This window comes from Odontomachus brunneus, unplaced genomic scaffold (genome assembly GCF_010583005.1).
Source record: "Odontomachus brunneus isolate Ranch 3 - 2012 unplaced genomic scaffold, Obru_v1 Obru_scaffold_096, whole genome shotgun sequence".
NCBI classification, from domain to species: domain Eukaryota; kingdom Metazoa; phylum Arthropoda; class Insecta; order Hymenoptera; family Formicidae; genus Odontomachus; species Odontomachus brunneus.
Window position 1 is genome coordinate 613992 of NW_022639546.1, and position 24547 is coordinate 638538.

The window sequence follows — 24547 nt, forward strand, 5'->3', positions numbered from 1 at the left end:
GGGATATTGGATGCAAAACCGTATGAAAATTTTGAAGTGTCAAAAAAAGAATGTATTGATCATGTACAAAAACGAATGGGCACTCGGTTGAGAAATTTGAGAAAAAAAACAAAAAATCTTGGAGGAAAAGGAAAATTAACTATGAAATTAATTGATCAGTTAACAATTTATTATGGCTTGGCCATTCGACGGAATTCAAACTCGTTGGAAAATATGAGAAATGAAATCTGGGCGACATTATTTCATAAAATGTCAACTGACGAAAATCCACAGCACGAAAAATGCTCAGAGTCTTGGTGCGAATGGAAGAAGGCGCAAGCAACGGGTTCCTTAGACTCCTTTCATCATAAGCCGGCACTATCGAACGAAGTTTTTGAAGCCATCAGACCAATCTACGAGGATTTGAGCCGTGACGAGTTGCTGAATCGTTGCTTGGGAGGCTATACGCAGAACAGCAACGAAAGTTTTAATTCTACAGTCTGGCACTTGGCTCCTAAAAATTATTCAAGCGGAAAGAAAATATTACAAATAGCAAGTGACATTGCTGTTTGTAATTTTAATGATGGACTGATAAACGTTTTAAGAATAATGAAAGTGATGGACATGAACATTGGACCACAATCCTACAACTTTTGCTTAGAAACGGACGCTGCTCGAATACAACGCGCGGACCGCTCTTTGACGGACGCAGCGAAAGAGGCTCGCTCCAGCATAAAAGCGTCCAGGAAAGAAAACGAGGAGGAGTTAAGCAACCTGGAAGGTCAGCTTTACGGTGCTGGAATAGCAGATTAAAGGTAAAAAATTTTTAATAATCCAAATTTTTATTTTATTAAGATTGAAACACGAGTCAAAACTTTAAACGCGTTTTTCTCGAAACACGTTTTTTCAAATCGGCACGCAGCATAACTCAAACAATTTTCTATTTTTTCACTCCAAATTAATATCACATCTTTAAAACAACATTCCGCATAGAAATACGTAGCCGATTTTCGATAAGTTAATATTTCGATTTTTTAGGTACAAATAAGTGCCCGTTTTTTGGTAGTAAAATGAACTTTTTTTTTCAAATGCTCGCCAATTTAACAAAAATGAATATTTTCAAAATCCCCTACGTATTTTTATAGCTATACTAATGTAGTTTAAGAAAAAATTTTTTATTTTGTTCCAGATTAATTTTTGCTACACTTCTACTGCGTGCCGCGAAGCCCCTTAAAAAAAAACCGTTCCGCAGAAACGGCTGTTGGGCAGCCATTTTGTAATATTTTTTAATAAACAAAATTTTTTTTAAAACTTCAAAACATGCTTAACAACATCCTTAAAAAGAATTACCCTTTTACTTTTCCTTCCACTTAAAAAAAAATCGCAAAAAAACGTTAAATTTTCGCTCTCTACTGTGGTGTAACCCCTTAAGGTTTATGGAAGATTTAAGGTGCCAATACATGGGAGCGTTCCAGCGTGAAGCGTTAAAGTGTTAGCCAATCAACGTATCAGGTTCCAGAAGTATACTTGTAGTTCTTGCGGAAAGCGGCACGTTGATTGGCTACCGCTTTAACGCTCGACGCTCGATGCTCCCATGTAAAGGCACCTTCACACCATGTCCGATGTCCGACGTACGACGTCCGATATCCAATAAGAGAACAGCTTTCCAATGGAGAATTGAATTCTCTAATAGAAAGCTGTTCTCTTATTGGATATCGGACGTCGTACATCGAATATTGGACGCGGTGTGATCTGCAATAAAGTTTGCTACACCAATTGTGGATCGGAACTTAGACGCCACAAATGCTTTGAAGTGCTTTAGCAAGTTGACCAATCATAGTTGATTATTACAAAAATAATCAGTTATGATTGGCTAATTCTTATGGCTTACCCCGCATATTGTAGACGAAGCTTAAAAAGAGAGAGAAAGAGAGAGAGAGATTCTTTCCAGACTGTACATGTGTATACGAAGACACCATTGATAGACGTGCAGTGTCTATTTTATCACTATAGTTTATTACAATTTGTAGTGTCTGAAGAGTGATTTTGTAAGTATATTTTATCAATATCTATTATTTAGATGAAACTTGAATTAATTAAATTTACTGTTTTGATTATATCAGGAATGTGTGTAAACCTAACCTCTAGAAAACTGTTATAAAAATAAACATAAAAAGATGTGAGAGAGGAGTCAATTAACTACAAAGTTTTGTAAGTTGTATGTAAATACTCAAATTGTATAAAAAGAAGAGATGAAATCAACATACACGATCCATATCAAGTATATTGATACGTATCAAGTACATACTAAATCTAACCTAACCTAACTATCATACATGAGTATGATTGCAAAAATCGTCGCTTTCTACTACGAAATGAAATATTAATTGACAAAGTTGATTACTATTAAGGTTAGTAAAACTGTCACACCGACGATATACAGCGTCAAAGACGTGCCCCGTGAACGAACTGAGACGTTTGTAAGCCTTAGTTCGGTGGCTCCTGCTATCCTGGCGGTATGGGAGGTAATATTATTTAAAAAAAAGTTTTAAAACTTCCTTTTAAATACTATCTCCTCCCATGCCGCCAGGATAGCAGGAGCCATCAAATTAAGGTGCTGTATATTGTCGTATGACAGTTTTCCTAACCTTAGTATTGATCAACTTTATCAATTAATTTCTCACTTCGCGGGGTAGAGCGACGTTTATTTTTGTCAAATTCTTATTCTACATGCAAAAACGCGCCGATTGAGTATATTTTCATCGATACTGGAGGTGATGTGTGTGAACTGAATAATTACCTAACCTTAACAGTGATCAACTTTGTCAATTAATATTTTGCTTCGCAGTAGAGAGCGACGATTTTTCCAAATAGAAAAGTTGTTTGCCTTTAAAAAACGCGTCGATTGAGTATTTTTTCATCAAAATCGGAAGTGAGGAGTGTAAACTGTATAATTACCCATTTTTGTAAACAATTCTTTAAAATACGTAATAATATAAAATTTTGTATCATACACACATAAAATAGGTGGCATAGATGAGTAAGATGAAACATTCAATTAGACTTATTCTTTTTCGAAGAACTTCCTGAACAGGTATATATTGGTGCAATAAGTTTAAGTGAAACAAAATATATTTTTACTCAGGATGTTCTTTCTTCTTAGTTATTGACACTCTAGAAAAGTTTGATTTTTCTTGCAACAGTAATGGTTGTTTAGTTTTAGTTGTAAAATTTTCTCTCGGAATCAATGAATGCAGGCAAAAAGTTTAACTACAATGTTGGAAATGCATGAGAAATTAGGTTTTTCTAGAATATCAGGAACTAATGTGATGTATAATTGAATGTTTTAGCCAATCCTATATATTTTATATATTTTCTCTCTCACACATTCTCTTGTAAGTTTTTTTATATATTTTAATTTATATAATCTGTAAAATTTGAAAAATCTAATGATTTTATTTTATATAAAATCATACATTAGAATCCTTATGATATTAAAAGCTCAACGATATTTGTAATATTTATTAATATTTGATGTAGGCTATTAATCCAAATCTTATTAGCTATATATGTCATAAAAATAACATTGTGTAATCGTGAGTGCTACATAAATATTACAGGTCAAACTAACACAGCAATATCTGTGCAGCAAAGAATCATGGAGAAGTCGCAGAAGATGCCGAAGGTGGCTAAGGTGAAAAACAAGGCGCCTGCGGAGATCCAGATCACCGCGGAGCAGCTGCTGCGCGAGGCGAAGGAGCGCGACCTGGAGATACTGCCACCACCGCCGAAGCAGAAGATCTCAGACCCGCATGAGCTTGCGGATTATCAGCATCGTAAGCGCAAAGCTTTCGAGGACATAATCCGTAAGAACCGTATGATCATCACCAACTGGATGAAGTACGCGCAATGGGAGGAGAGCCAGAAGCAGATTCAGCGCGCGAGGTCCATATACGAGCGCGCGCTCGAGGTGGATCATCGCAACATAGCGCTCTGGCTCAAGTACACGGAAATGGAGATGCGTAATCGTCAAGTGAACCACGCGCGTAATCTGTGGGATCGCGCGGTCACGCTGTTGCCGCGCGCCAATCAATTTTGGTACAAATACACGTATATGGAGGAGACCCTGGAGAACATAGCTGGTGCGCGCCAGGTGTTCGAACGGTGGATGGAGTGGGAGCCGGATGAGCAGGCCTGGCAGACGTATATCAAGTTCGAACTACGTTACAAAGAGATCGAACGCGCCCGGCAGATCTACGAGCGTTTCGTGATGGTACATCCGGACGTTCGCCATTGGATCAAGTATGCGCGCTTCGAGGAGTCGTACGGCTTCATCAGGGGAGCGCGCACAGTTTACGAGCGCGCGGTGAATTTCTACGGCGACGAGGGTTTGGACGAACGGTTGTTCTTGGCATTTGCCAAGTTCGAGGAAGCCCAGCGAGAACACGACCGCGCCCGTATCATCTACAAGTACGCGCTGGAGCACATACCGCGCAACAATACCCAGGAGATCTACAAGGCGTACACGATCCACGAGAAGAAGTACGGCGATCGCTCGGGCATCGAGGATGTTATAGTCAGCAAGCGAAAGCATCAGTACGAACAGGAGGTCAAGGAGAATCCGGCCAATTACGACGCATGGTTCGACTATCTGCGGCTGGTAGAGTCCGAAGGTAACGTCGACATGATCCGTGAGACTTACGAGCGTGCGATCGCCAATGTGCCGCCCACGAAAGAGAAGCAGTTCTGGCGCAGGTATATCTACCTGTGGATCAAGTACGCGCTCTTCGAGGAACTGGAAGCGAAAGATGTCGAGCGGTGTCGACAAGTGTACAAGGTATGTCTAGAGCTGATACCACACAAGCGTTTCACCTTCTCGAAGATTTGGCTGCTCTATGCGTACTTCGAGATCCGACAAAAAGATCTGATGAAGGCGAGGAAAACTTTGGGATTTGCTTTGGGCGTTTGCCCTACCGACAAGCTGTATCGCGGCTATATCGAACTGGAGATACAACTAGTGGAGTTTGATCGTTGCCGCAAGCTGTACGAGAAGTTCCTCGAGTTCGGCCCGGAGAACTGCACAACGTGGATGAGGTTTGCCGAGCTGGAGACGCGGCTGGGCGAGATTGAGCGTGCGCGTGCCATATACGAATTCGCGATCGCACGGCCGCGGCTGGACATGCCGGAACTGCTGTGGAAGTCGTATATCGACTTCGAGATCGCGCAAGGTGAAACGGAGAATGCCAGGCAGTTGTTCGAGCGACTTCTGGAGCGCACGTTGCACGTAAAGGTATGGATAGCGTATGCCAAGTTCGAGCTTCTTAATCCAGGCAACGACGATGCGCCGGATAATGTTGTCCTGGCGAGACGTATCTTTGAACGCGGTAACGACGCCTTGAGATCCAGTGGCGATACGGAGAGTCGTGTACTGTTATTGGAAGCGTGGAAAGACTTCGAGAACGAAAAAGGTATCGCTGACACTCTCTCCAAGATCATGGAGAAGATGCCACGACGTGTGAAGAAGAGGAGACGTGTGGTCGACGAGGATGGCAATGACGACGGCTGGGAAGAGGTGTTTGACTTTGTGTTCCCCGAGGATGAGTCGCAGAGACCGAATCTTAAATTCCTTGCATCTGCGAAGGCTTGGAAAAAACAGAACGAAGCATCTTGAGACAGCGAAGTTTTATGTATGTGACGCTGTAAAATTTAACTTGTAAAATATATATTGTAGATAAGTATATTTAGTATATAAGTATATTATATAGTTATATGTAATAAGAGAGAAATAAGACACGTAAAATAAGTTATAAAGAATGTACGATGATGAATCCATATATATTGGATTATGATCGTATCAATCTTTATTTATCAATGTAACATATAAACTGTGATATCTTGCGTCATCTTACGTGAGAAATATCGAGATTTTTAAATATATACCTCTCTCTTATTTTAAATCAAACTTATTCCACATTTTATGATAAAAATAAATTTGCATCATAATATTTGTATATTAGAATTAATATTATTTGTATTAGAACTAATACTATTTGCATTAGAACATTTTTGATTTAATTTACTTGTAAGAAGAATAAAAAGATAAATCTTTTCACAAAAATAACATATATTTTATTAAAAATGTATATATTACAAAATTATATACCATATGTGTGTACGTTTGAAAAATGTACAAAATTATACTAGGTAAGTCAAACATAACAATTGTTATCTAAAAGAATTTACTATTCATTGATTTTAGGTAAAGTTGTATAAAATTCAATGACAGTTACCAAAAGTATGGAAGTATTTTACTTTTTCTATATATTGAATTTTTTAAATTGTATAATATGTTTATAGGTGCGGTCCAACGACCGCTACAAATGCTTTGTAGCGTTTTTACTTCTTTCTCTTTCTTCATTCGAATCCGAGGAATAGAACAAGAGGGAGAAACGCTACATAACATTTGCAGCGGTTATTGGACCGCACCCTTTACCAAGTCTTCAACCTTTCCCGTGAATATTTTTGGTTATGCAACTTATAATATCTCTTTTTTAATTTTGTTTTTTCTTTTTTTGCACTATTCAAATTCTCTTCCAAAGTACATTCAAAAAAGTCACAGGTTATGTCTAAGGCTGCGTTCCGTTTCACGCATTGCGCGCATTTATCTATAGTTCATGTTACATATATTGTAGGCAATGCGCGCATAATGCGTGAAACGGAACGCAACCTAAACAAACGTGTCTGCGTAGCGGCGGTTAAACTAGAATAATATAATTTATATCAAAACTATTATAGGTTATTGTTTTTTGTGTATGAATATATTCCAAGAAGATAATAACTTCGAGAATTTCAACATTTCATGCGTGTTGCGTAAAATATTTTAAAAATGAGGGAGACTTTGCTTACAAACTGCGAGCGGAATTTTGTTAATAAATGTATAGAGGAGGAAACGGTATGTACTCATTTTAATTATTATAAATTTATTAGGCTATTTAAAACATTAATTTTTTGTATATATGTAATTATATATTTTATGTAAAATTGGTATAATGAATTTATTATGTTTTAGAGGTTAGACGGCCGGAATTTATTAGAGGCACGTTCCGTGAAAATTTACTTTGGATCCAATTGGGGATGTTGCATGGTATCTCTCGGGAATACAAAGTAAATCGATAAGTTAAATAAAAGATAAATTTATATGCGATTTTGCTAATGAATCACTAGTATTCACTATCATATTCTATCTGAATAATCTTATTTATATTAAAAATTATGACTATTATGAAATTTCCAGTCTTATATTTCCAGTCTTTATATTTTATGACATATAGAGATGTTAGCATATAATGTTGCATAATATTAAAAGATGGTTCTTTTTAGGGCAATTGCACAAGTATCATGTGATATACAACAGCCAAAAACATCTCGACCTAATGAAGGCATGATACATATAAATGTTGAACTCTCTCAGTTAGCTGCCCAAAATTTTGAAAGTGGTAGACAGTCTGAGGCAGCTATAATGATCAGCAGACAGCTGGAAAAATGCTTTAAAGATTCAAAGTGCGTAGACTTGGAATCTTTGTGTATTGTAGCAGATAAGAAGGTTATTAGAATATTTTTGACATTGTTAAGCTTTAATACTATAATGATAAGATATTGATATTGTGATATAACTTAAAACTTGGGTTTATAAACATTTCTAAAGGCTATTTCATGTTTTACTGTAAGATTGATTTTCATGTGGTCAAAATACTTATAACAATTTTATTCTACAAATTTTTCAATTTTATTTTGATATTGTATAAAAATTTAAGATTTGACATTTAAGATAAAACATTGTTATTATTGGTGGAGTAGAATTTCACTATAGTAATTAAGAGTTAAATATTTCTGCATAATGCATAATATTACTATGTAATATACGCATATTGTGATTTATTTATTTATATTCAGGTGTGGAACCTAAGAATTGATATTAATGTTATAAATCATGATGGGAATCTAATTGATTGTGCCTCCATAGCGACACTTGCTGCTCTGTTACATTTTCATAGGCCAGATGTTACTTCCACTGGTGAAGAAGTTATCATACATCCAGCTTCTGAGAAGGATTTTCTACCATTAACATTGTTTCATTATCCAGTCTGCATATCTTTTATAACTTTTGAAAGGTTTTTTAAACATTTGTTTATATTACTAATATTTTACAATTTTAGTAAGTATATATAAATATATATATATATATATATATATATATATATATATATATATATATTTACAGTTGTAACACCATAATGGATCCTACGTACATAGAAGAAAGAGTTGGCGTTGCTCGGCTTACTCTGGGTGTAAATTCTTACAGAGAACTCTGTAGCTTACATTTTGATTACTTAACAAAAACCATGACGGTCGAAGATGTAATATCTGCTGTTTCGTATCACGCAGCGACTTATGCAGCTAAACTAGTGCAGCAGATAAAGGAAACAGTAACTAAAGATGTGCAATCAAGGTAAAGTATATAACAAATAAAATAATATCAATAAAATAAGATTGGAAAAACATTTAGGATATCACTTCTTTATGCATATTTAATAAATACACTTAAAGTTTTAATAAAATATATTTTTACAATTTTAACATTGTTATAATTTTAAAAAGTATATTATCCTTATGCAACACATCTTTCAATAGTTATATGATATATGATGTTTTAGGTATAAAAAAGATAACAGCAACATCTGCAGTTTTAAAGAAAGCATTCATGCAGATAAACTCACCTCAATGATTGGCAATCATATTAGTATCAAACTACGCAAATGGGACGCAGTAGCTATAACTAAAGGTATGTTTGTATCTTTATTTATTTCGAAATGTATAATTAAAATATAAAATTAATTTCATGTATACAATATTAGGTGTTAAAATTTATATCTGTTAAATTAAAATGATTGCATCTCAATTTTTATTAATATTTGTATTTTTTTTATCAACCATCTTAAATGTATTTTGTATCTTAAATATATTATAAATATATAAAGATAGATAAGATATAGAGATATATGTACATATTTGTTGTATTTTAAATATATATACATATTTTAATTTAATGATAACAATTTACAGATGAAAGTATGGAAACAGAGAATGAGGGTAGTCGTATTATAAAACATCATGAAGGATCGGCTGAATTGGTACCTATCTTCAAAGTAAGTATAATTATATATATGTTCAATGTGGGATCAATTTTGTTTCTTTCTTAGTATTTAATTTTTTAATTTCCTTTATTTTTTATCTCTTTATATTGCACCATTTTCTTTAATAGACACACATTGTCATATATGATTTATATTTTATGAATTTGGACTAGTTGCTCAAAAAATATATAGTACAGCAATGTACTGACACTTTATATATACAATTCACTCGCAAACATGTAAATTTTTTTGTTTTCCTAATTATTATATTCTTCTGTCTTATTTTCAATAGAATTCGCCTGAGAGGGAAAGTAGTGTTAGCAGTATGGATGACTCCGATTGTTCAAACGATGAGAAATGTGTCAAGTCGCGAACTCCGACAAAAAGAACACCAACAAACATAGGTAAACAATGATATCCATTATATTTTATTTAAATTTTATTAAATAAACTTAATTATTTTTAGTACATTTTATCTCAATTTTTAATTATACAGAATTCTGTCTTTTGTGGGACATTGTAAATATTCAAAACATATTCTTCTGCATTTCAGATGAAATTTACGTGGAAGATAGCAATTGAGTGATTGTGCGACTTCCGTATTTTCTTCCAAAATATATTTCAACATTTTGGTAATGAAGAAAATTGATAATATTATAACATTATGGAACTAAAAATTTTGTTACAAAAGATGGATTTATTTCTCTTTTTTACGAGTTCATACAAATCAGTAAAACTATATAAAATTTAAAAAATTAACCGAAATTAACATCCTTGAACACTTTTTTGAAGTTTTCTTAATTCTCTGTAGCTCTCATAAACTGTTGTAACTTCTTAATATCATATTTTTATATAACTCCATGAGAAGAAATTCATTGATTTAACTTTTATAACAAAGATTAAGGAAGTATTTCAAGCATGATATGCTTTTTAATTTACATGTAAATTTTAGAATATTAGAAGTGGAAACGCAAAAAAATCATCAAGAAACAACTTAATTCTTGATCGTTGTGAATCTAATTTTTATTTCATCTCTGTATACATCAGTAAATTTATCTATCTACATTTTTCCAATATCACACACCAATTTCCCTGATCGTAGTAAACGTTCTTGAGCGTGGTTGCAGGTATTTCCGCGCACAATTCCGCGAGCTCGCCTTCCTGAAACACGTGGTAATATCGAAGGAAACGTTCGCCGCCCTTCTTCTTCCAAGGGACTAGCATGTCACTGTGAGCGAAATTTGTTCTGTTCTCGTGAATCGGCAGCGTTAATTGACACTCGGAAATCTTGCGGTTGATCTCGCGGTACTCTTGCTTATTCTTAGATCCGTATTTGAGATAGAACGATTCCGCGGAATCCCTGCGTTGCTCCTTTGCCCATACATAGATCAGACACTTGCCGTTCGGCCTGAGTACTCGCATCATCTCAGCGATGGCGCGTTTCCGTCGCTCTCGTGTGGATAAATGATGAATTACAGCTATGCTAATCGTCGCATCGATGGATTCGTCCCGATGCGGTAAATGCAGGCAATCGCACAGCAACACCTCGAACCCACGCCTGCGACAGATTTCCGCTAATCCCGAACTATGATCGCATCCCAGCTGAAACAATCATCTAAGTTAATAACGCATTAGCAATAAAAAATCTTGAGACAACTGTACTCGATGCATTAGTTTGAAAGGGAAAAATATATATTCCAGTTTATTAAGCAATCAAGATAAAAATATAATTAAGAGATAAGAAATACTTTATATATTTTTTGATCTCCACAAAGATATTTGCCGTTTCCGCAACCCACGTCCAACAGCAATGTGCCTTCTTCCAAATTTTCGAGGAACTTTGTTACGTTAGGCCACTGTTTATGTCTTGTCTCACTAAAGTGATTAGAAATTTCCTCGTAAACCTGAAAGTTATAATTTTAATAATGATATATAATATAAATGAAATATTCATGAATTGACATCTACTATATTAATAAATATATTTATAATGGCTGATAATTATTTGAATATATATTTATTACATGCCTGTAAAAAGAAATAATAATGAGATTTAAATTATTCGTACAATGTACGAATTTGTATACTTAATTCACGCACTTTATGTACATATGAATTTTCCAGGCTTGATGCTGCTTTGGCGTCGATGAAGGTAGGAGCATCGTGTCCTTTGCTATCGCAGTATTCTTCAAAATTGCAGCAGCAATCACCGGCACGCCGTACCTTTCTGAAAGTGAAGGACACTCTGGTGCCGCGTTCCTGCGTCGTACTACCGTTCTCTATGTCGATCACGTCGCTGTGACGAAGAGAAATACCGTGTGTCCACGCGTATCTCGCTTCTCCCGTCATAATTAACAACGATCTGGCTGGCAGCAGCACATCGATCTTCCGATCCGACCGCTTGAAGTTCATAACACATGACGAGCCTAGCGACAAGGACAGTATCGTGTCCTCGAAAACACTATGCGTGTCGACGTGTGGTGGTATACCTTGAATTGTTGCACGATCAGAGATCTTAACGACATTGTTCGTTGTTTGTGTCAGTCCACAAATTTACGCATGCTTATCATATAGAAGTATTTGTCACTATTGATTGTTGTAGAAAATGAAAATATAAAAATATAAAACGTAAATTTGCAATTAACATGAAATGGAGGGAGAAATTGAGGGAACTTGTAATTATAATATAAAAGATTTCGTTCTACGTATTTTTAGGACGTAAACTTGTGGGCTGATAAAGATATAAACGTTGAGGCGCTACCTTGCCCAGGTAAATACTTGTTAATAGTCAATTGGTCGTACACGTACTTGTGACCATGTTTATCAAAAAGGATCTGTAAAAATTTGTAATCTTGCGGAATCGGCGTAATCGGCCTATCAGGATTGACAGTATTCGTGCCATATTCGAATTCATATCCAAAGTGTTTCACTTGTCTGTGCTTCAGTTGCGACGAGGCGGATTCTGTAATACATTTAACATTTTTTAAAACTACATAGATTGCAAAATTTCGTGTTCAGTTTGACGAATTCTATTTGCACATAACGAGTGTGTCTTGAATAGACATCTTGTAGAGTGCATTTTACCACATTCGTCCCAATTGAGCGTTCTCAACAAACTTTCTTCTTGCTCTTTTGTTATGAAATTTTGTATTAACATAAGACCAGGTGGAAATGCAGAATTCTTCATATCATCTATATTAGGAACTGTAAAAAAGCATTATTATATTATTTTGTATTATGCAATTTGATTTACATCTATTTATTCATATAATTAAAATATTATCTAAATATTAAAAAATACATATTATATATATTACTAGTAATGATATCTGTGTTAATAACATCATAATTATTAGATGACTATACATAGAGATATAATATAGATTTATATTTAAATATATTTGCTTTATATAATTTTTTAGCATTTTACCTGTTTCTGTATAACAGACATATAGTGGACCATTTTGGCCTGGAAGTTTAATGCGTCCATGAATATAATTGTATACACATGTCGCATCTTCTTTTGTGTTACATGTTATGAAACAATATGATTTGCCTGATGGCATTATTAAGACATATTTTGAGATTAATGCATCTAATACACATTGTAATGTTTCTCTTTTTATGCCAGTAACTAAGCCACCATTGCATATCATTAGATGCTACAAAAGATAAAATGTGTATATTTTAATATTATTTATAAGCGAAACAATTTAAATTAAATTAAGAAATTAGATATAGATTACGATAACTTTCAAATTACATCCAAAGTATGTTGCTCTGAATTAAAATCCAGTTAAAATGAAAAAAGAATTGAACAAGTAGTAATACTATACTCAAATTTCTACATATAATTTTGCTTAAATACAGAATAAATAATTAATGCTTACTTGTGTGGGATCGTTGGAGCATTTAATATTCATATCCCTAAGTAGTCTATGATGAGCACGTTTTTGTTTGCGTACACTTTTTCTATCGTTCTTTTCTTTATTATCTTTAATTATAATGCTAGTATCATCACTTGGATACATAGCTTGATCTTTAAATATTTAAAGGAAGAATTTATGTAACGGGACATAACCACTACTCTTTATAAACGCAAACATAACCTGCAAAGATCTTGCAGAGTGCATTTGATATAGAGGACATAACGGGTCTAAGGAGTACATTAGACCCGTTATAAAAGTCTGTGAATAAAAGATCAAATATAAATGCTGTTTATAGCCATCACTACCTTGATTCCGCGTTATGGCTCCTGCACACAGGACGCGGTAATGCTTGCCGCGCGGCAGAAGTTCGCGCGACAGCCAATCAATATGTTGTTTTTCCGTAAGAGCTAGAAGGTTATTACGGAAAGCAGCATATTGATTAGCTGTCACGCGAACTTCTGCCGCGCGGCAAGCATTATCGCGTCCTGTGTACAGGAGTCATTACGGAAAGTAACGGCTCGTAGCGAAAACTTTGGAACTAAAGCCCATCAGACTATCGACTGCACAGGCCGACTCGACTGCCGACTACGACTGTCGACTTTCAATGGACCAATCACAGTGAGGCGCAGAGTCGGCGCCTCACTGTGATTGGTCCATTGAGAGTCGGCGGTCGGGTCGGCCTGTGCAATCGGTAATCTGATACGGGCTTAATGGCTTCTGCACACAGGACGCGGAATTGAGGTAGTGATGGCTATAAACATCTATATGGATCATTTAGTTCTAAAGTTTCCGCTACGAGCCGCTACTTTCCTTAACGAGGAATCAAAATAGTGATGGCTATAAACAGCATCTGTGACTGCGATATTAGGCGTTTTTTCGTTTCGTGACCACGATACCGTTTGGTTGGTTGGTTTAGTCCACTTAACGCTCGCAACGCCTCGAGTAACAAAGGCTTGGTTTACATCGTGCACTTGATACGCATAAATAGTAACTAAATAGTTACTAAATAGTAAGTTACTAGATAGTTACTAATAGTTACTAAATAGTAAGTTACTAGATAGTTACTAATAGTTACTAAATAGTAACTTTCTATTAGATAATCTTAATATCGACAATGCATATCAAGGGCGACGCATTCAATCATTATAATATGTTTTGTTGATAAATATTATACCAGCTTAATATACCGTTGTTTATATATATCTTCGATATTAAGATTATCTAATACAAAGTTACTATTTAGTTACGTGTATGAAGTGCACAATGTAAACCAAGCCAAAAATATAGCATATTCGATTGGCTCTGGATTAACCCACTCTGGGTTATTCAGCCTACGTTTATTGGTCAAACAAATACTTATAAGCTTTATGATTGGCTAATAGAAATTTATGACGTCATTAATCGCTCTCGGAGCGATTAACCCAGGGCCAGTCGAACACGCTAATAAATTGACGCTCGCGGCGTTACGAATGTTAAGTGGACCAAACTAACCAACCAAACGTTACCGTGGTCACGAAATGAAAAAACGCCTATATTTATTGCTACTATTGACAATGTGGTAGCCAATCAATGTTGTTGATCCATGAAAGCTGAAAGTTTATTGGCTACTGCGTCGCTTTTTACTGCGCGGCAGGTATTCCCTGTGTGCAGAAGTTATTACATATGTTTTAAATAAAATAATTATATTTTCTTAAACCGGTATTCACAACGATCTATATAACTAAACGGAGCATTAGATTTGTTCGCGTTTCTGAATAAAATAGAATTATTTTATTCAAAACAAAAGAACAGAATAGACTAACATACTACAAATTAGGAATTAGTAATTAGAAATAAAAATGACATAATTTTAGATATAAAAAAATAAACAATTTTAAATATATAATATATATATATATTAAATATTTAATATTTATTCCTATTTCTAATATATTTTTTTTATTGTACCCAAGGCTGAAAATCGAACATTTTAGTTCTGTCGAATTCCCCAAACGGATAAGTTTATGAACATGGTGACCGTTGAGCTTTTTCTTACCGGCGGGCTGGAGTAGAATGTGGTAGGCTGTGAGACTGACAAAATCGGGGCGCCATATTGCCAGCTTGTGTTTGGTTACCGTTTCTGGCGCGTGGTGAAGAATTTGTTATATTTAATTGATAACGATGTCGGACAATCAGGTAAGAATCTTACAGCGTTCCTCGCATTTCTTGTTGTTCGGTGATAATAATTGCGCCGAATGGCTAGCACTGATTAAAATCCGTTTTGGAATATTACTTCGATTTGCCGACTTCAAAGCTTGAGCTATAACCTTGTCGTTTACTAGGAACAAAAACCCGAAGCCGGCCCAGGCGATGCTAATTCCGAGTACATCAAGCTCAAAGTTGTCGGAAACGTAAGCTATGTGTACACATACCATTTTTATTTTTTTTTTTATATTTTTACGATTGTTCGTACTGGCGTAAGATTCGTACACATAAGATTTCTCCTTCTTTTTTCAGGACAGCAATGAAATTCACTTTAGGGTAAAGATGACCACTCAGATGGGTAAATTGAAGAAATCCTACAGCGATCGCGTGGTACGTGTTTTTTACGTTATATAGAACTTTGTAAAATTAATTTGTTAAATACTGACTGCAAAATAGTTGTTTTCTTTAGTTAATTAATATGTTTTAAGAAGTATGTTAACATACAATATATATTTTGTTATAATCATAAATATTATATTTTTCTTATTGAATTTTATTTCATAGTGTATATATAATATTCCATATAATAATGAAATAAGTTCTATTTAGGGTGTACCTATGACATCGCTTAGGTTTCTTTTTGATGGTAAAAGAATTAATGATGATGAAACACCAAAGCAGGCAAGTCATTCTTCATTATAATAAGCTTTATCTTTAATTTAATATTAATATTTTTTTATAAATATAGTATATTCATATGTACTTATTTAGATTTCTTCTTGTGTTGCATCAGAAATAATTTTAATTATGTGATTGTTTTCAGCTTGAAATGGAAAATGATGATGTTATCGAAGTATATCAAGAACAGACTGGTGGTCGCTATTGAGTAGTCAGGTGGGAGTCTTCATTTCGTTCTGATAATTTTAAAGTGAAAGTGACTCGTAACAAAAAGAAATGGACAAGTTTATAAGTACGCATATATAGATACACAACACACAGGTTAACAAACAATATTGTAAACTCTTCGATTTCACATGATGTTGTAAAATGTGCTGTCATACATTCCTCTACCAAAAGGCAAACCTCATGCGGTACAAAACATTAATTCAATCATAAAACATTTATATCGACAGTTGTACTGGAATATGACTATATATTTTGTCTTTTTTTTCTTACCATTGTTGTAATATCAACAAAGATAAGAAATCATTTGTTGTTAAAATGTGTTCAGGCAATTCAAAGCATTTCTTGCTTATTCTCAAACATCTCTAATGTTTTTTGCTTTCTTTTTCTGTTTCACGGGAAATACAGAATAATGCAAAAATGATATGACAAAATTGTTACGTCTGAGGTATACCTGTAATAAAAGTAATGATAATTTTAAGTTTTTTTGTGTCGCTTCTTTTGAACGATTGCAACGATAAGTGGTTCGCGAAGTGCAACTTCCGAAAATTCAAGATCAGCACTTTGCTCTCTTAGGAAAGGAACCAACGTTTCTTACTTTTTATAGATCATGAAATTCGATACGTGTACTATTGATGTAATTAATTCGTATCTCTGGGATAAGAGTACCGAATCTATAAACATGTTATACTATATTTACACATGTTAAGACAAAATCCTGTATCGAATTTATGTAACAATTTACTTTTCTGTAAAAATTACCTGAACACTTAAATAGTTTCATATCTATCAACGCGAAAGTTTAAACGGAATTCGAAGTACGCTCAAAGGATGTTCGAAAAATGTTCAAGCACCATTTGAAATATTTTGACAATGTCCTTTGGTCTTCCGCATTGTTTAGATAAAAATTAATAACAATAATGATTGATTGTAATGAAGTTCTTATGTGCAAGAAGAAAATAGTATGTTTAAGTGACATTTTAGATATAAAAAACCATTAAACATACATTAACGAGCCCGAATGTTTTTTTACAAGCATATTTTACATCCGTCGCTAATATGAAATCTCTGTATTAGTGATTCAAGAAATATAAGAAATTCTTTGACTTATATGTAATTGCCTGTGTATTTTAAAAAAATATATAATAATATGGTTATGTATATTTTCTTAAATTTGTGAATATACATATATGTAACTTCACGCGAGAATACATTATTCGTTATAAATACTTTATGTAATATAAATTTTAATTCTCTGCATATGTGCAAGTAGTCTAACAAATCACACAATAATGACTTATTTTCATAAATTTATATGAAAATTCCAAATTTAAGGAAATAAATCCAACAATTTGTCTTGAATTCTTTGGATAATTATAATTCCTGATCCCTTAGCGCGGGACTCCCGATTAATAACGTCAGAAGCGAGAAAATGCACGCTAAAAATTCTTATAACATTGCAGGTTGAAATAAAAAGATGTATCCTTAAAATTATATTCGTAATCGAGATCCAGATATGTAAAATAGTCTAAACATTTACCTTTTGCTGTAACAATCAATAAATAACCATAAAATTAACGTGATTAATCATGAGAAAAGATAGATTAATGATGAAAGTTGCATGTCATATTAATTGTACGATTATTTATTGATTGTTAGAAGAAGAGAAGTGATCGCGGAGAGGAGAAGGGGGCTATTTTACATATCTCAATCGATTGCGTCATTTTATAGATATATATTTTTATATATTTCTACGTATTTTATAATTTTTAACGTGTATTTGATCGCTTTTGGCATTATAAATCAAGATGACCGCGGCAAGGGGCCAGAAACCTTAAAGTATTATTAAGAATTTTTGGAATGATTATAAACTACGATAGAGGATCAATCTAAGATATTATTTCTCAACAATTGTTACGAGATAATATCATTTTAATGAAGCGATAAAAGTGACGAAATGGGTCTTCGACTAAATCGTTTTTATTTATACATTAAACATAATCAATAATTATATAATAATTCATTAATCATCAGCTCTTTCTTTAATTGTATGTGTTCCATCATATAGACTCTTATATTATAAGCAAAGATACTCCTAAAAATAATTATGTAGCTATATACAAATCATTCTCTCTCTCTCTCTTTCTCTCTCTCTCTCGAGCATTGACTAATATAATGTAATATGTGGCGAGCTACAACATTATTACATATTTACAATACGAAAATGTACCCTAGAAGAAGCAATTTCATTTTTAACGTATTTACTACAGTATAGGGAGTTTGTGAAAGTCCATATCAAGAAGTCAATGTATATATGCAGGATGACACACAAGCTCAATTTCAAAAACGGACTCTGATCGCGACCGAATTTCTAACATATCTTCATAACTAAGTCTATAATCGAAAGTCTACGAAGATAAAGTCTTTTTAAAATTAATTCATGTAATTTTGTTAATATAACTAATAATTATGAAAATAATATAATTTTCGTCTGGATCTTGCTCATCAAAAAGAAATAAGCTTTAACAAAATTACGTCCTTCAAATAATTTTAAGTTGACACAATAGAATTTGAAGACAAGGTTTAGTGACACTAGCTGAAAATTCGACGTATTATCATAGAGTCAACATCTCAAAATCTTTATCGAAAACTAAACGCGATATCGTTTCTTAAACTGGACTCAGACGATATCACTATTTTATAATCATCATAGCTTGCGTGAATAAACAAGCATAAGATGAGAAAAGGGTATATAAATATAATTATCCTGTAACTATAACTATTCTGTTTTCCTTTTTCTACTTCTGAAAAATTGCCTGTAAGAATGGATCAAAGAGATCGTCGCTAAAATTGAGTTCGTGAGTCGTCATGGGTCACTCCGTATACACTCGTTTGCATATGTTTTTTCCGATTTGCACGATTATGCAAGCTTGTGAGCAATATCTCGCAATCGTGATTATTTTATTCAAATTTTATTGGAAAAAACTTACAAACGAGTGTGCATATACCAGCGCTCTTTTTCGAGAATAGACGGTACAATCGATTACTTCGCCAGAAGTATGTAACGGACATCTCTCTCTCTTCATGCATACTTTTTGTCATCAAATCGGACCGTCGTTCTCTCGTGCAGCTAGTGCTGCGTCTTGAAACGAGAAGCTGTCGATTCGGTTTTACAATTATAACATACCCATCAACTCAAGGTTGTACATCGATAAAATCAAGGATTTCTGTTGTATAGCGGTAAGTAACATAAGACATCTTAGAATCATCCTGGACATGTCCAAAACGCCTGGAAAGTATCACATATTTTGAGCATATCTAAGATGATTTTAGGACATCTTGTGCTATCTGGGGCATGTCTAGAATGGTACAGAACTTGTTTCTTACGAAATAAATAATAGTTCACACTTATCAAGGGAGACACATCACGATTCCGATAAAGCAGACTCCAAAAAAGTTAACACTACCAATTGTGCTGTTAACGTCTGGAAAACGTTAAGGAAAGTCGGTGAATGTTAAGACAGAGAAATACACGAGGATGAGAAGCAGGGAACGCTCGAAGTACAATCTTGTCTTCATTGTTTTAACAAGAAAAATACACGAAGATCAGCTCTCACAGGCAAAGTGAATGTAACATCAAGTAATTCAACACCAATCATCAACTGACTTTTGAGCAGGATTACGAGCACAAGTAGAAGAAATTTTAAATCCGCAATTTAATCATTGTGAATGGTTGATGCAATAGATATGTGAATCGATGGGCAGAATATAAATGGACATATATATTTGCAAACAAGAATTGACAGATTCTCGTTTTGAATTCTTGTCGTTTTTTCGTGCAGAGATCACTCCTATTTACGTTTATCTCCTAGTATGTTCTCCTTCGCGTTTATCTCATATGCACGGCTCTGTCTCATTTCGCGAAGATTAAATAACATATCGGGTACTAAAAATAATAAAAATAGTCTCTGATAATGTAGTTTCTATAATATCTTTGTTTTATCCGGCAGATAAATATAGAATATTCTTATAGAAAGCATTTCAAGACGTCAGTCTTCGTCATATTTATTTTCCTTTTCTTTATCTCTCATCGTTCTCGCGCTTTCAACCAATTATTTATAGCGCTGCTAAGATATGAATAAAAAAACAAAATCAAGGTATGCACCTGTACTTTAGAAGAGAAAGGGCCAACACCTACTTTTATAGTTTTCAATTATGAAAACTTTAAAATTCGTAAACATTCCATGATCTGTAAATTCTCTGACTTTAGTCATGAATTTTGTTCTTTATTTACTAAAGCATTATACTTGATCAATGCTAACGATTATGTAAAGTTAAATTGATTTTTCACAAGTAACATAACGGAAATGAAGCTATGCGGATGCGGGTTTCCTTTTTTCACCTCCCATTATTTATTCTGATCATTTTATCACTCAAGTATAGTATTTTTTCCTAGAAAGTACAAATGCTACGTACTAAATAAGTACTCTTTTCTTTTCTTTTTTACCATTAGGATGCAGGATCTATATGTATATATATGTATGTGTGTACATATATATGTATACATATGTATATATACATATACACATATACATATGTATGTACACTTAAATAAAATGTACAGATCTTTAACTTGAGACTGTAATAATACGGTCTCTATAAAACGTAATTGTCGTTCGAATTTACGCGTGACTATATATATGCACAATTCTCCATTATTATTATCATCTTTTTCACTCTCCTTCTCCTCCTCCTCCTCCTCCTCTGGGGAGGATGCACAAGTATTCTTAATACTTTCATTCGTCGTTAATAATGTCTACTTATGTGAGATTGCGCATCATATAATAAATATATAATATCTGAAGGACATTATAAGGGGGAAGGCAGGAGACAGGGAAGTGCGGTCGTCTCTCTGTTAGATCTAAAAGCGCTGTGTTACTGCAGGCGAGGCATTTCTTTTGCTTGCGTGAGGGATAAAACGGAATCGGGAGTTTTTGTAAACGCGAGCGAGCGAGAGTTGAGTCTTCGTCTTAGAAAATTATTACGAGCGACCTGCGTACGATGACGTCGTGATGGGTCACAGAGCATCACGATGCCACACCCATGTTTTCTTCGTATGATCAAATCGATGCGCTAACCACTGTTGTTCTAATAGTTGATACCTGTCCTGACTGAGATATAGCGGCTTGCCACGTCTACAACACACGCAAAGGAGAATTATTTATAAAATTATATATATATATATATATATATATATATATATATCGAAATTCAATTTTTGCTGCTTTCTATAGATTTTAAATTTCTATGCTTTTAGATTGCGATCATCGCGAACCATTTTCTATTTTATAATTAATATTTTAAATATATATACACACTATCTCCTAATGCACATTAATATTTTAAAATAATTTATACTTACTTTAGATCTCTATCCTCCTCTTCGAAATCATCGAGATATAAAGATCCCCACAAACACGCTCGCCTACCTCGTATTACGATGATATAGGTTGAGGTCACTACGAGGTATATACCAGTTCCACCTCCACAATCGATTGAGTGCTGAAAAGAGAATAAAAGATTTCTACATAAAACTCCGTTCTTTGTACATAAATTCATTCTCTGTTGTTCTAATAAAACGCGTGATAATAAAACGTGCTCACCTGTATAGCCTCGTACACGTTCATCTGTTTGCAACAATTTTGTTTGAGGCAGACGATAGTGCCACATAACAAACAGATACTGATCTCCTGAGGGATCGAATGACACTTACCACAATGTCGCTCGTGATAATACTAAAAGAATAATACACAAGTTACAAATACGAAATGGGAGCGACACAGCATTATCAAAGGTAAATTCTTCAATTTAGAATACTCAAACATACTTATATAATGTATTTAAAAAAAACTACAGCTGTTTTAATGATTAAAGTCTGTTGATTTTTTCTTTTTGTTTCTTAAGAATTAAGGGATTCTTACGGTGAAAATTTTCTCGTATTCCCTCGGCAAACTGAGCAGCTTTGGCACCTGCCACGATATGTGTTGTTCCACAATCAGGCTCCTGGCTGGCTCAGCTAACTTCACGAAACGGTTGACGAATGCTAGCAGCTGATCACACCACAGTTGCGGCACCGAGACGCTCGCTTCCTTGTCCTGCCAATTGAGTGCTACCGTGGAATTAAAACTGTCCCAGTCCATGCCCTCCGTTACTAACTCCAGATAGTATACTAATCGCACGAATTCGCTCTGTGGTGTCCTGATTAGCGGCAATGGTTGTTCGTACAAATGATAACGCAATAACGAGGCCACTCGCAAGAATGGCAGGCACAAAGATTGGATCTAAAATTGAACGATCGAGAAATCATACAGGTAAATATATATATTTAAAAAATAAAGTTTAATAAAATAAAGATATGTTATTATAGTGTTGTTTTGACATATATGTGATTCTACATGTTGTTTAGGAAATACCTGTTGCTCAACGCAGTGTGTCTTCACTCTCGCATAGGAAGCGGAGGAAGATGTGGATGGCTTGCAAGCGTTGTCATCCGAGGAGACTTCGCTGTCATCGTCGGAATAAAGCTCACTGTCGTCGTCGGAATAAAGCTCGCTTTCATCAAAATATTCAATAATCTTTGCCAGTATCGTCTCCGAAGACGTGGCTGAGCCGCAACGGCTCCTTTTTAGGATCGTGTTTCGTTCGGCTTGCGAGAAGTTACAGCTTATCTGCAGTATTACTTGATAGTACAGCAAGTTGTAAATGACTTTTACCACGCTGGAGAAGTACGCTGCGAACGAAAAGTGCGTCAATATAGATACATATATGAGAATAAAAACGTGCAAAACAATATTTATAGAGGCAAAATACATACTTTGATCTAGATGCAGCGGTAACAATAATATAAATTGTATAAGGAGAGCGGTTGGATCCCTGAGAAGGAGTGGAACTTCCTTCTCGTGCGGTGTTAAAGCGAGTGAGGACACTGGCTCCGGCGGCATACCGGACAATTGCTGCCACGTGTGATGCACCGGCCATGTCGTTAGCACTCGGGCGTGCATTGCCAGAACATGAAGAAGCGCGACTGCAAAAGAACACGGAAAGAGAAGGTAAAGACGATTCTCCGAGAAAAAGAACAAAAAAATTACGAAAGAGATATAATCGTTATTAGGACTCTAACATTTCAAATTTTGTATAGAAAGTAGGAGAGCGAACGTTAAACAAAATTTTGTTTAATAAGTCAATGTCAGGAGACACTAACGTACCTATACAATCGCGTTTAGGCGTCAGAGGTATCGTCGTGGGCGGTGGAGCACACAACGAACCGCCACGTTGTACGAGTTCAATCTCGAAGTTAGTTCGTGCTACGGAAGTTACGAAGAGGAACAAGCTTTGGTGACTAGGAGAACAGTTCTTTTGCTTATACTTTAAATACGTGCAACTCGTCATATCCTCCATCGCCTTTCCCATTGCGATAGCCAAATTCGAAGAGATCTGAAACAAAAATAAGCATGTAATTACAGAATGCATATTTTCGATTATATATATCATATATAATTCTTTGCATAGCGTCACACAGTCATAAAAATAAAAATAATATTTTGTAATAAATGATTTATATAAAATATTTTTGTAATATATTAAGAATATCTTTAACAAGTCACATCGAGAAAAAATTATAATTATATTTTGTTGCGTACACATACCGGATTTCGTTGGATCTCCTTCAGGAAATTATTTAATTCTGAGAGTATAGTGACCGTGGAGGTATGACGAGATCGCACTACTGCTGCACATTCGCCCAGTTGCGGCGAGAGCGGCAGGACAGAGTTAGCCAGTTGCCGGCACAGTGGACAGAAGTATTCACCTCGCTCCACCGCCAAACTTTGCTGCCTCTGTTGACTACGTAGGGACTGCAGATAAGATTTCAAACAGTCCAAGTGCAGGTGATGACCACAAGTTTGTACGTGAACACCACCTTCCCAACCTAGATTGACCGACAGCAGCCACGAAAACTGTAACAAGAGTATATGATGTTATGGAGAACGCAAAATAAATTATCCTGTACGATACAATGTAGCTAGTTTGCTCATTAAAAAAATGTTAATATAAGTATTAGTATTCACTTACTGTATCGAAGTGACGACTCATCTCGTCCATTCGACGGTCGAAATAAGCGCCGCGAGTATTTCCTTTTGGTATAGGCGGATCCTCATCAGACGTGGGAAGGATTAGCCTATCCGACTGTTGCCGTTCGTGACCGATAATGCTAGTTGCCTGTTTCAAGAGGATGCATGAACGTTTATGGTTTGAATATATATATATATATATATATATATATATATATATATATATATA

The 24547-nt window shown here is 34.7% G+C and overlaps 6 protein-coding genes across 16 annotated transcripts in view; 4 read left to right on the forward strand and 2 right to left on the reverse strand.

The window, feature by feature from the left end:
* Positions 1-6: 6 nt before the first annotated feature.
* On the forward strand, positions 7-1210 carry LOC116848510. The gene is made up of 2 exons (XM_032824668.1): positions 7-794; positions 1169-1210. Exon 1 carries the CDS (start codon positions 76-78, stop codon positions 790-792), a length of 717 nt encoding a protein of 238 aa, XP_032680559.1. The 5' UTR covers positions 7-75; the 3' UTR covers positions 793-794; positions 1169-1210.
* A 690-nt stretch (positions 1211-1900) lies between these two features.
* Positions 1901-6061, forward strand: LOC116848487 (protein crooked neck). 4 transcript variants are annotated; one of them, XM_032824616.1, is made up of 3 exons: positions 1948-2027; positions 2103-2190; positions 3629-6061. In XM_032824616.1, exon 3 carries the CDS (start codon positions 3638-3640, stop codon positions 5648-5650), a length of 2013 nt encoding a protein of 670 aa, XP_032680507.1. In that variant the 5' UTR covers positions 1948-2027; positions 2103-2190; positions 3629-3637; the 3' UTR covers positions 5651-6061. The 4 variants fall into 4 exon arrangements, with proteins under 4 accessions (XP_032680504.1, XP_032680505.1, XP_032680507.1 ...); XM_032824613.1 differs by lacking the exon at positions 2103-2190 and having other exon boundaries at positions 1901-2027; positions 3629-6060; XM_032824614.1 differs by lacking the exon at positions 2103-2190 and having other exon boundaries at positions 1904-2027; positions 3600-6060.
* A 606-nt stretch (positions 6062-6667) lies between these two features.
* On the forward strand, positions 6668-11445 carry LOC116848478 (exosome complex component RRP45). Of its 3 annotated transcripts, XR_004378974.1 has the most exons (10): positions 6668-6931; positions 7049-7143; positions 7360-7582; positions 7933-8150; positions 8261-8488; positions 8694-8821; positions 9103-9185; positions 9466-9577; positions 9727-9805; positions 11298-11445. XR_004378974.1 is itself a non-coding variant. In XM_032824600.1 (9 exons), exons 1-9 carry the CDS (start codon positions 6866-6868, stop codon positions 9753-9755), a joined length of 1182 nt encoding a protein of 393 aa, XP_032680491.1. In that variant the 5' UTR covers positions 6668-6865; the 3' UTR covers positions 9756-10238. The 3 variants fall into 3 exon arrangements, 2 of the variants coding, with proteins under 2 accessions (XP_032680491.1, XP_032680492.1); XM_032824600.1 differs by lacking the exon at positions 11298-11445 and having other exon boundaries at positions 9727-10238; XM_032824601.1 differs by lacking the exon at positions 11298-11445 and having other exon boundaries at positions 8342-8488; positions 9727-10238.
* On the reverse strand, positions 10168-13314 carry LOC116848477 (alkylated DNA repair protein alkB homolog 8). Its single transcript, XM_032824599.1, has 7 exons — positions 13064-13314; positions 12604-12835; positions 12258-12377; positions 11935-12135; positions 11274-11662; positions 10922-11077; positions 10168-10775 (listed from the first exon to the last, which is right to left on the reverse strand). Exons 1-7 carry the CDS (start codon positions 13202-13204, stop codon positions 10230-10232), a joined length of 1785 nt encoding a protein of 594 aa, XP_032680490.1. The 5' UTR covers positions 13205-13314; the 3' UTR covers positions 10168-10229.
* Positions 13315-15113: 1799 nt separating this feature from the next.
* On the forward strand, positions 15114-17350 carry LOC116848502 (small ubiquitin-related modifier-like). The gene is made up of 5 exons (XM_032824657.1): positions 15114-15277; positions 15424-15492; positions 15599-15676; positions 15896-15967; positions 16110-17350. The coding sequence occupies exons 1-5, from the start codon at positions 15263-15265 to the stop codon at positions 16170-16172; spliced, it is 297 nt and encodes a 98-aa protein (XP_032680548.1). The 5' UTR covers positions 15114-15262; the 3' UTR covers positions 16173-17350.
* Positions 17351-18151: 801 nt separating this feature from the next.
* Positions 18152-24547, reverse strand: part of LOC116848496 (E3 ubiquitin-protein ligase Ubr3) — a 32814-nt gene continuing 26418 nt past the window's right edge. For all 6 annotated transcript variants that reach the window (XM_032824641.1, XM_032824642.1, XM_032824643.1 and 3 more), the window contains 9 exons: positions 24320-24466; positions 23896-24204; positions 23455-23683; positions 23064-23273; positions 22663-22979; positions 22171-22530; positions 21853-21984; positions 21612-21751; positions 18152-21384 (listed from right to left, as the gene is read on the reverse strand). In XM_032824641.1, coding sequence (XP_032680532.1) covers positions 21267-21384; positions 21612-21751; positions 21853-21984; positions 22171-22530; positions 22663-22979; positions 23064-23273; positions 23455-23683; positions 23896-24204; positions 24320-24466 — 1962 coding nt within the window. In that variant the 3' untranslated portion in view covers positions 18152-21266. The remainder of the gene's footprint in view (positions 21385-21611; positions 21752-21852; positions 21985-22170; positions 22531-22662; positions 22980-23063; positions 23274-23454; positions 23684-23895; positions 24205-24319; positions 24467-24547) is intronic.

Coding starts and splice junctions, on each gene's coding strand:
- LOC116848502 (XM_032824657.1), top strand. Junction 15,493..15,598: donor AGCTCAAAGTTGTCGGAAAC/GTAAGCTATGTG, acceptor TTCTTTTTTCAG/GACAGCAATGAAATTCACTT. Junction 15,677..15,895: donor AATCCTACAGCGATCGCGTG/GTACGTGTTTTT, acceptor AGTTCTATTTAG/GGTGTACCTATGACATCGCT.
- LOC116848487 (XM_032824613.1), top strand. CDS start 3,638: ATGGAGAAGTCGCAGAAGATGCCGAAGGTGGCTAAGGTGAAAAACAAG.
- LOC116848477 (XM_032824599.1), bottom strand. CDS start 13,204: ATGTATCCAAGTGATGATACTAGCATTATAATTAAAGATAATAAAGAA. Junction 11,663..11,934: donor CAAGTATTTACCTGGGCAAG/GTAGCGCCTCAA, acceptor CAACAATTCAAG/GTATACCACCACACGTCGAC. Junction 10,776..10,921: donor GAGATCAAAAAATATATAAA/GTATTTCTTATC, acceptor TGATTGTTTCAG/CTGGGATGCGATCATAGTTC.
- LOC116848510 (XM_032824668.1), top strand. CDS start 76: ATGGGCACTCGGTTGAGAAATTTGAGAAAAAAAACAAAAAATCTTGGA.
- LOC116848478 (XM_032824600.1), top strand. CDS start 6,866: ATGAGGGAGACTTTGCTTACAAACTGCGAGCGGAATTTTGTTAATAAA. Junction 8,822..9,102: donor CGCAGTAGCTATAACTAAAG/GTATGTTTGTAT, acceptor AACAATTTACAG/ATGAAAGTATGGAAACAGAG. Junction 9,578..9,726: donor AAGAACACCAACAAACATAG/GTAAACAATGAT, acceptor TCTGCATTTCAG/ATGAAATTTACGTGGAAGAT.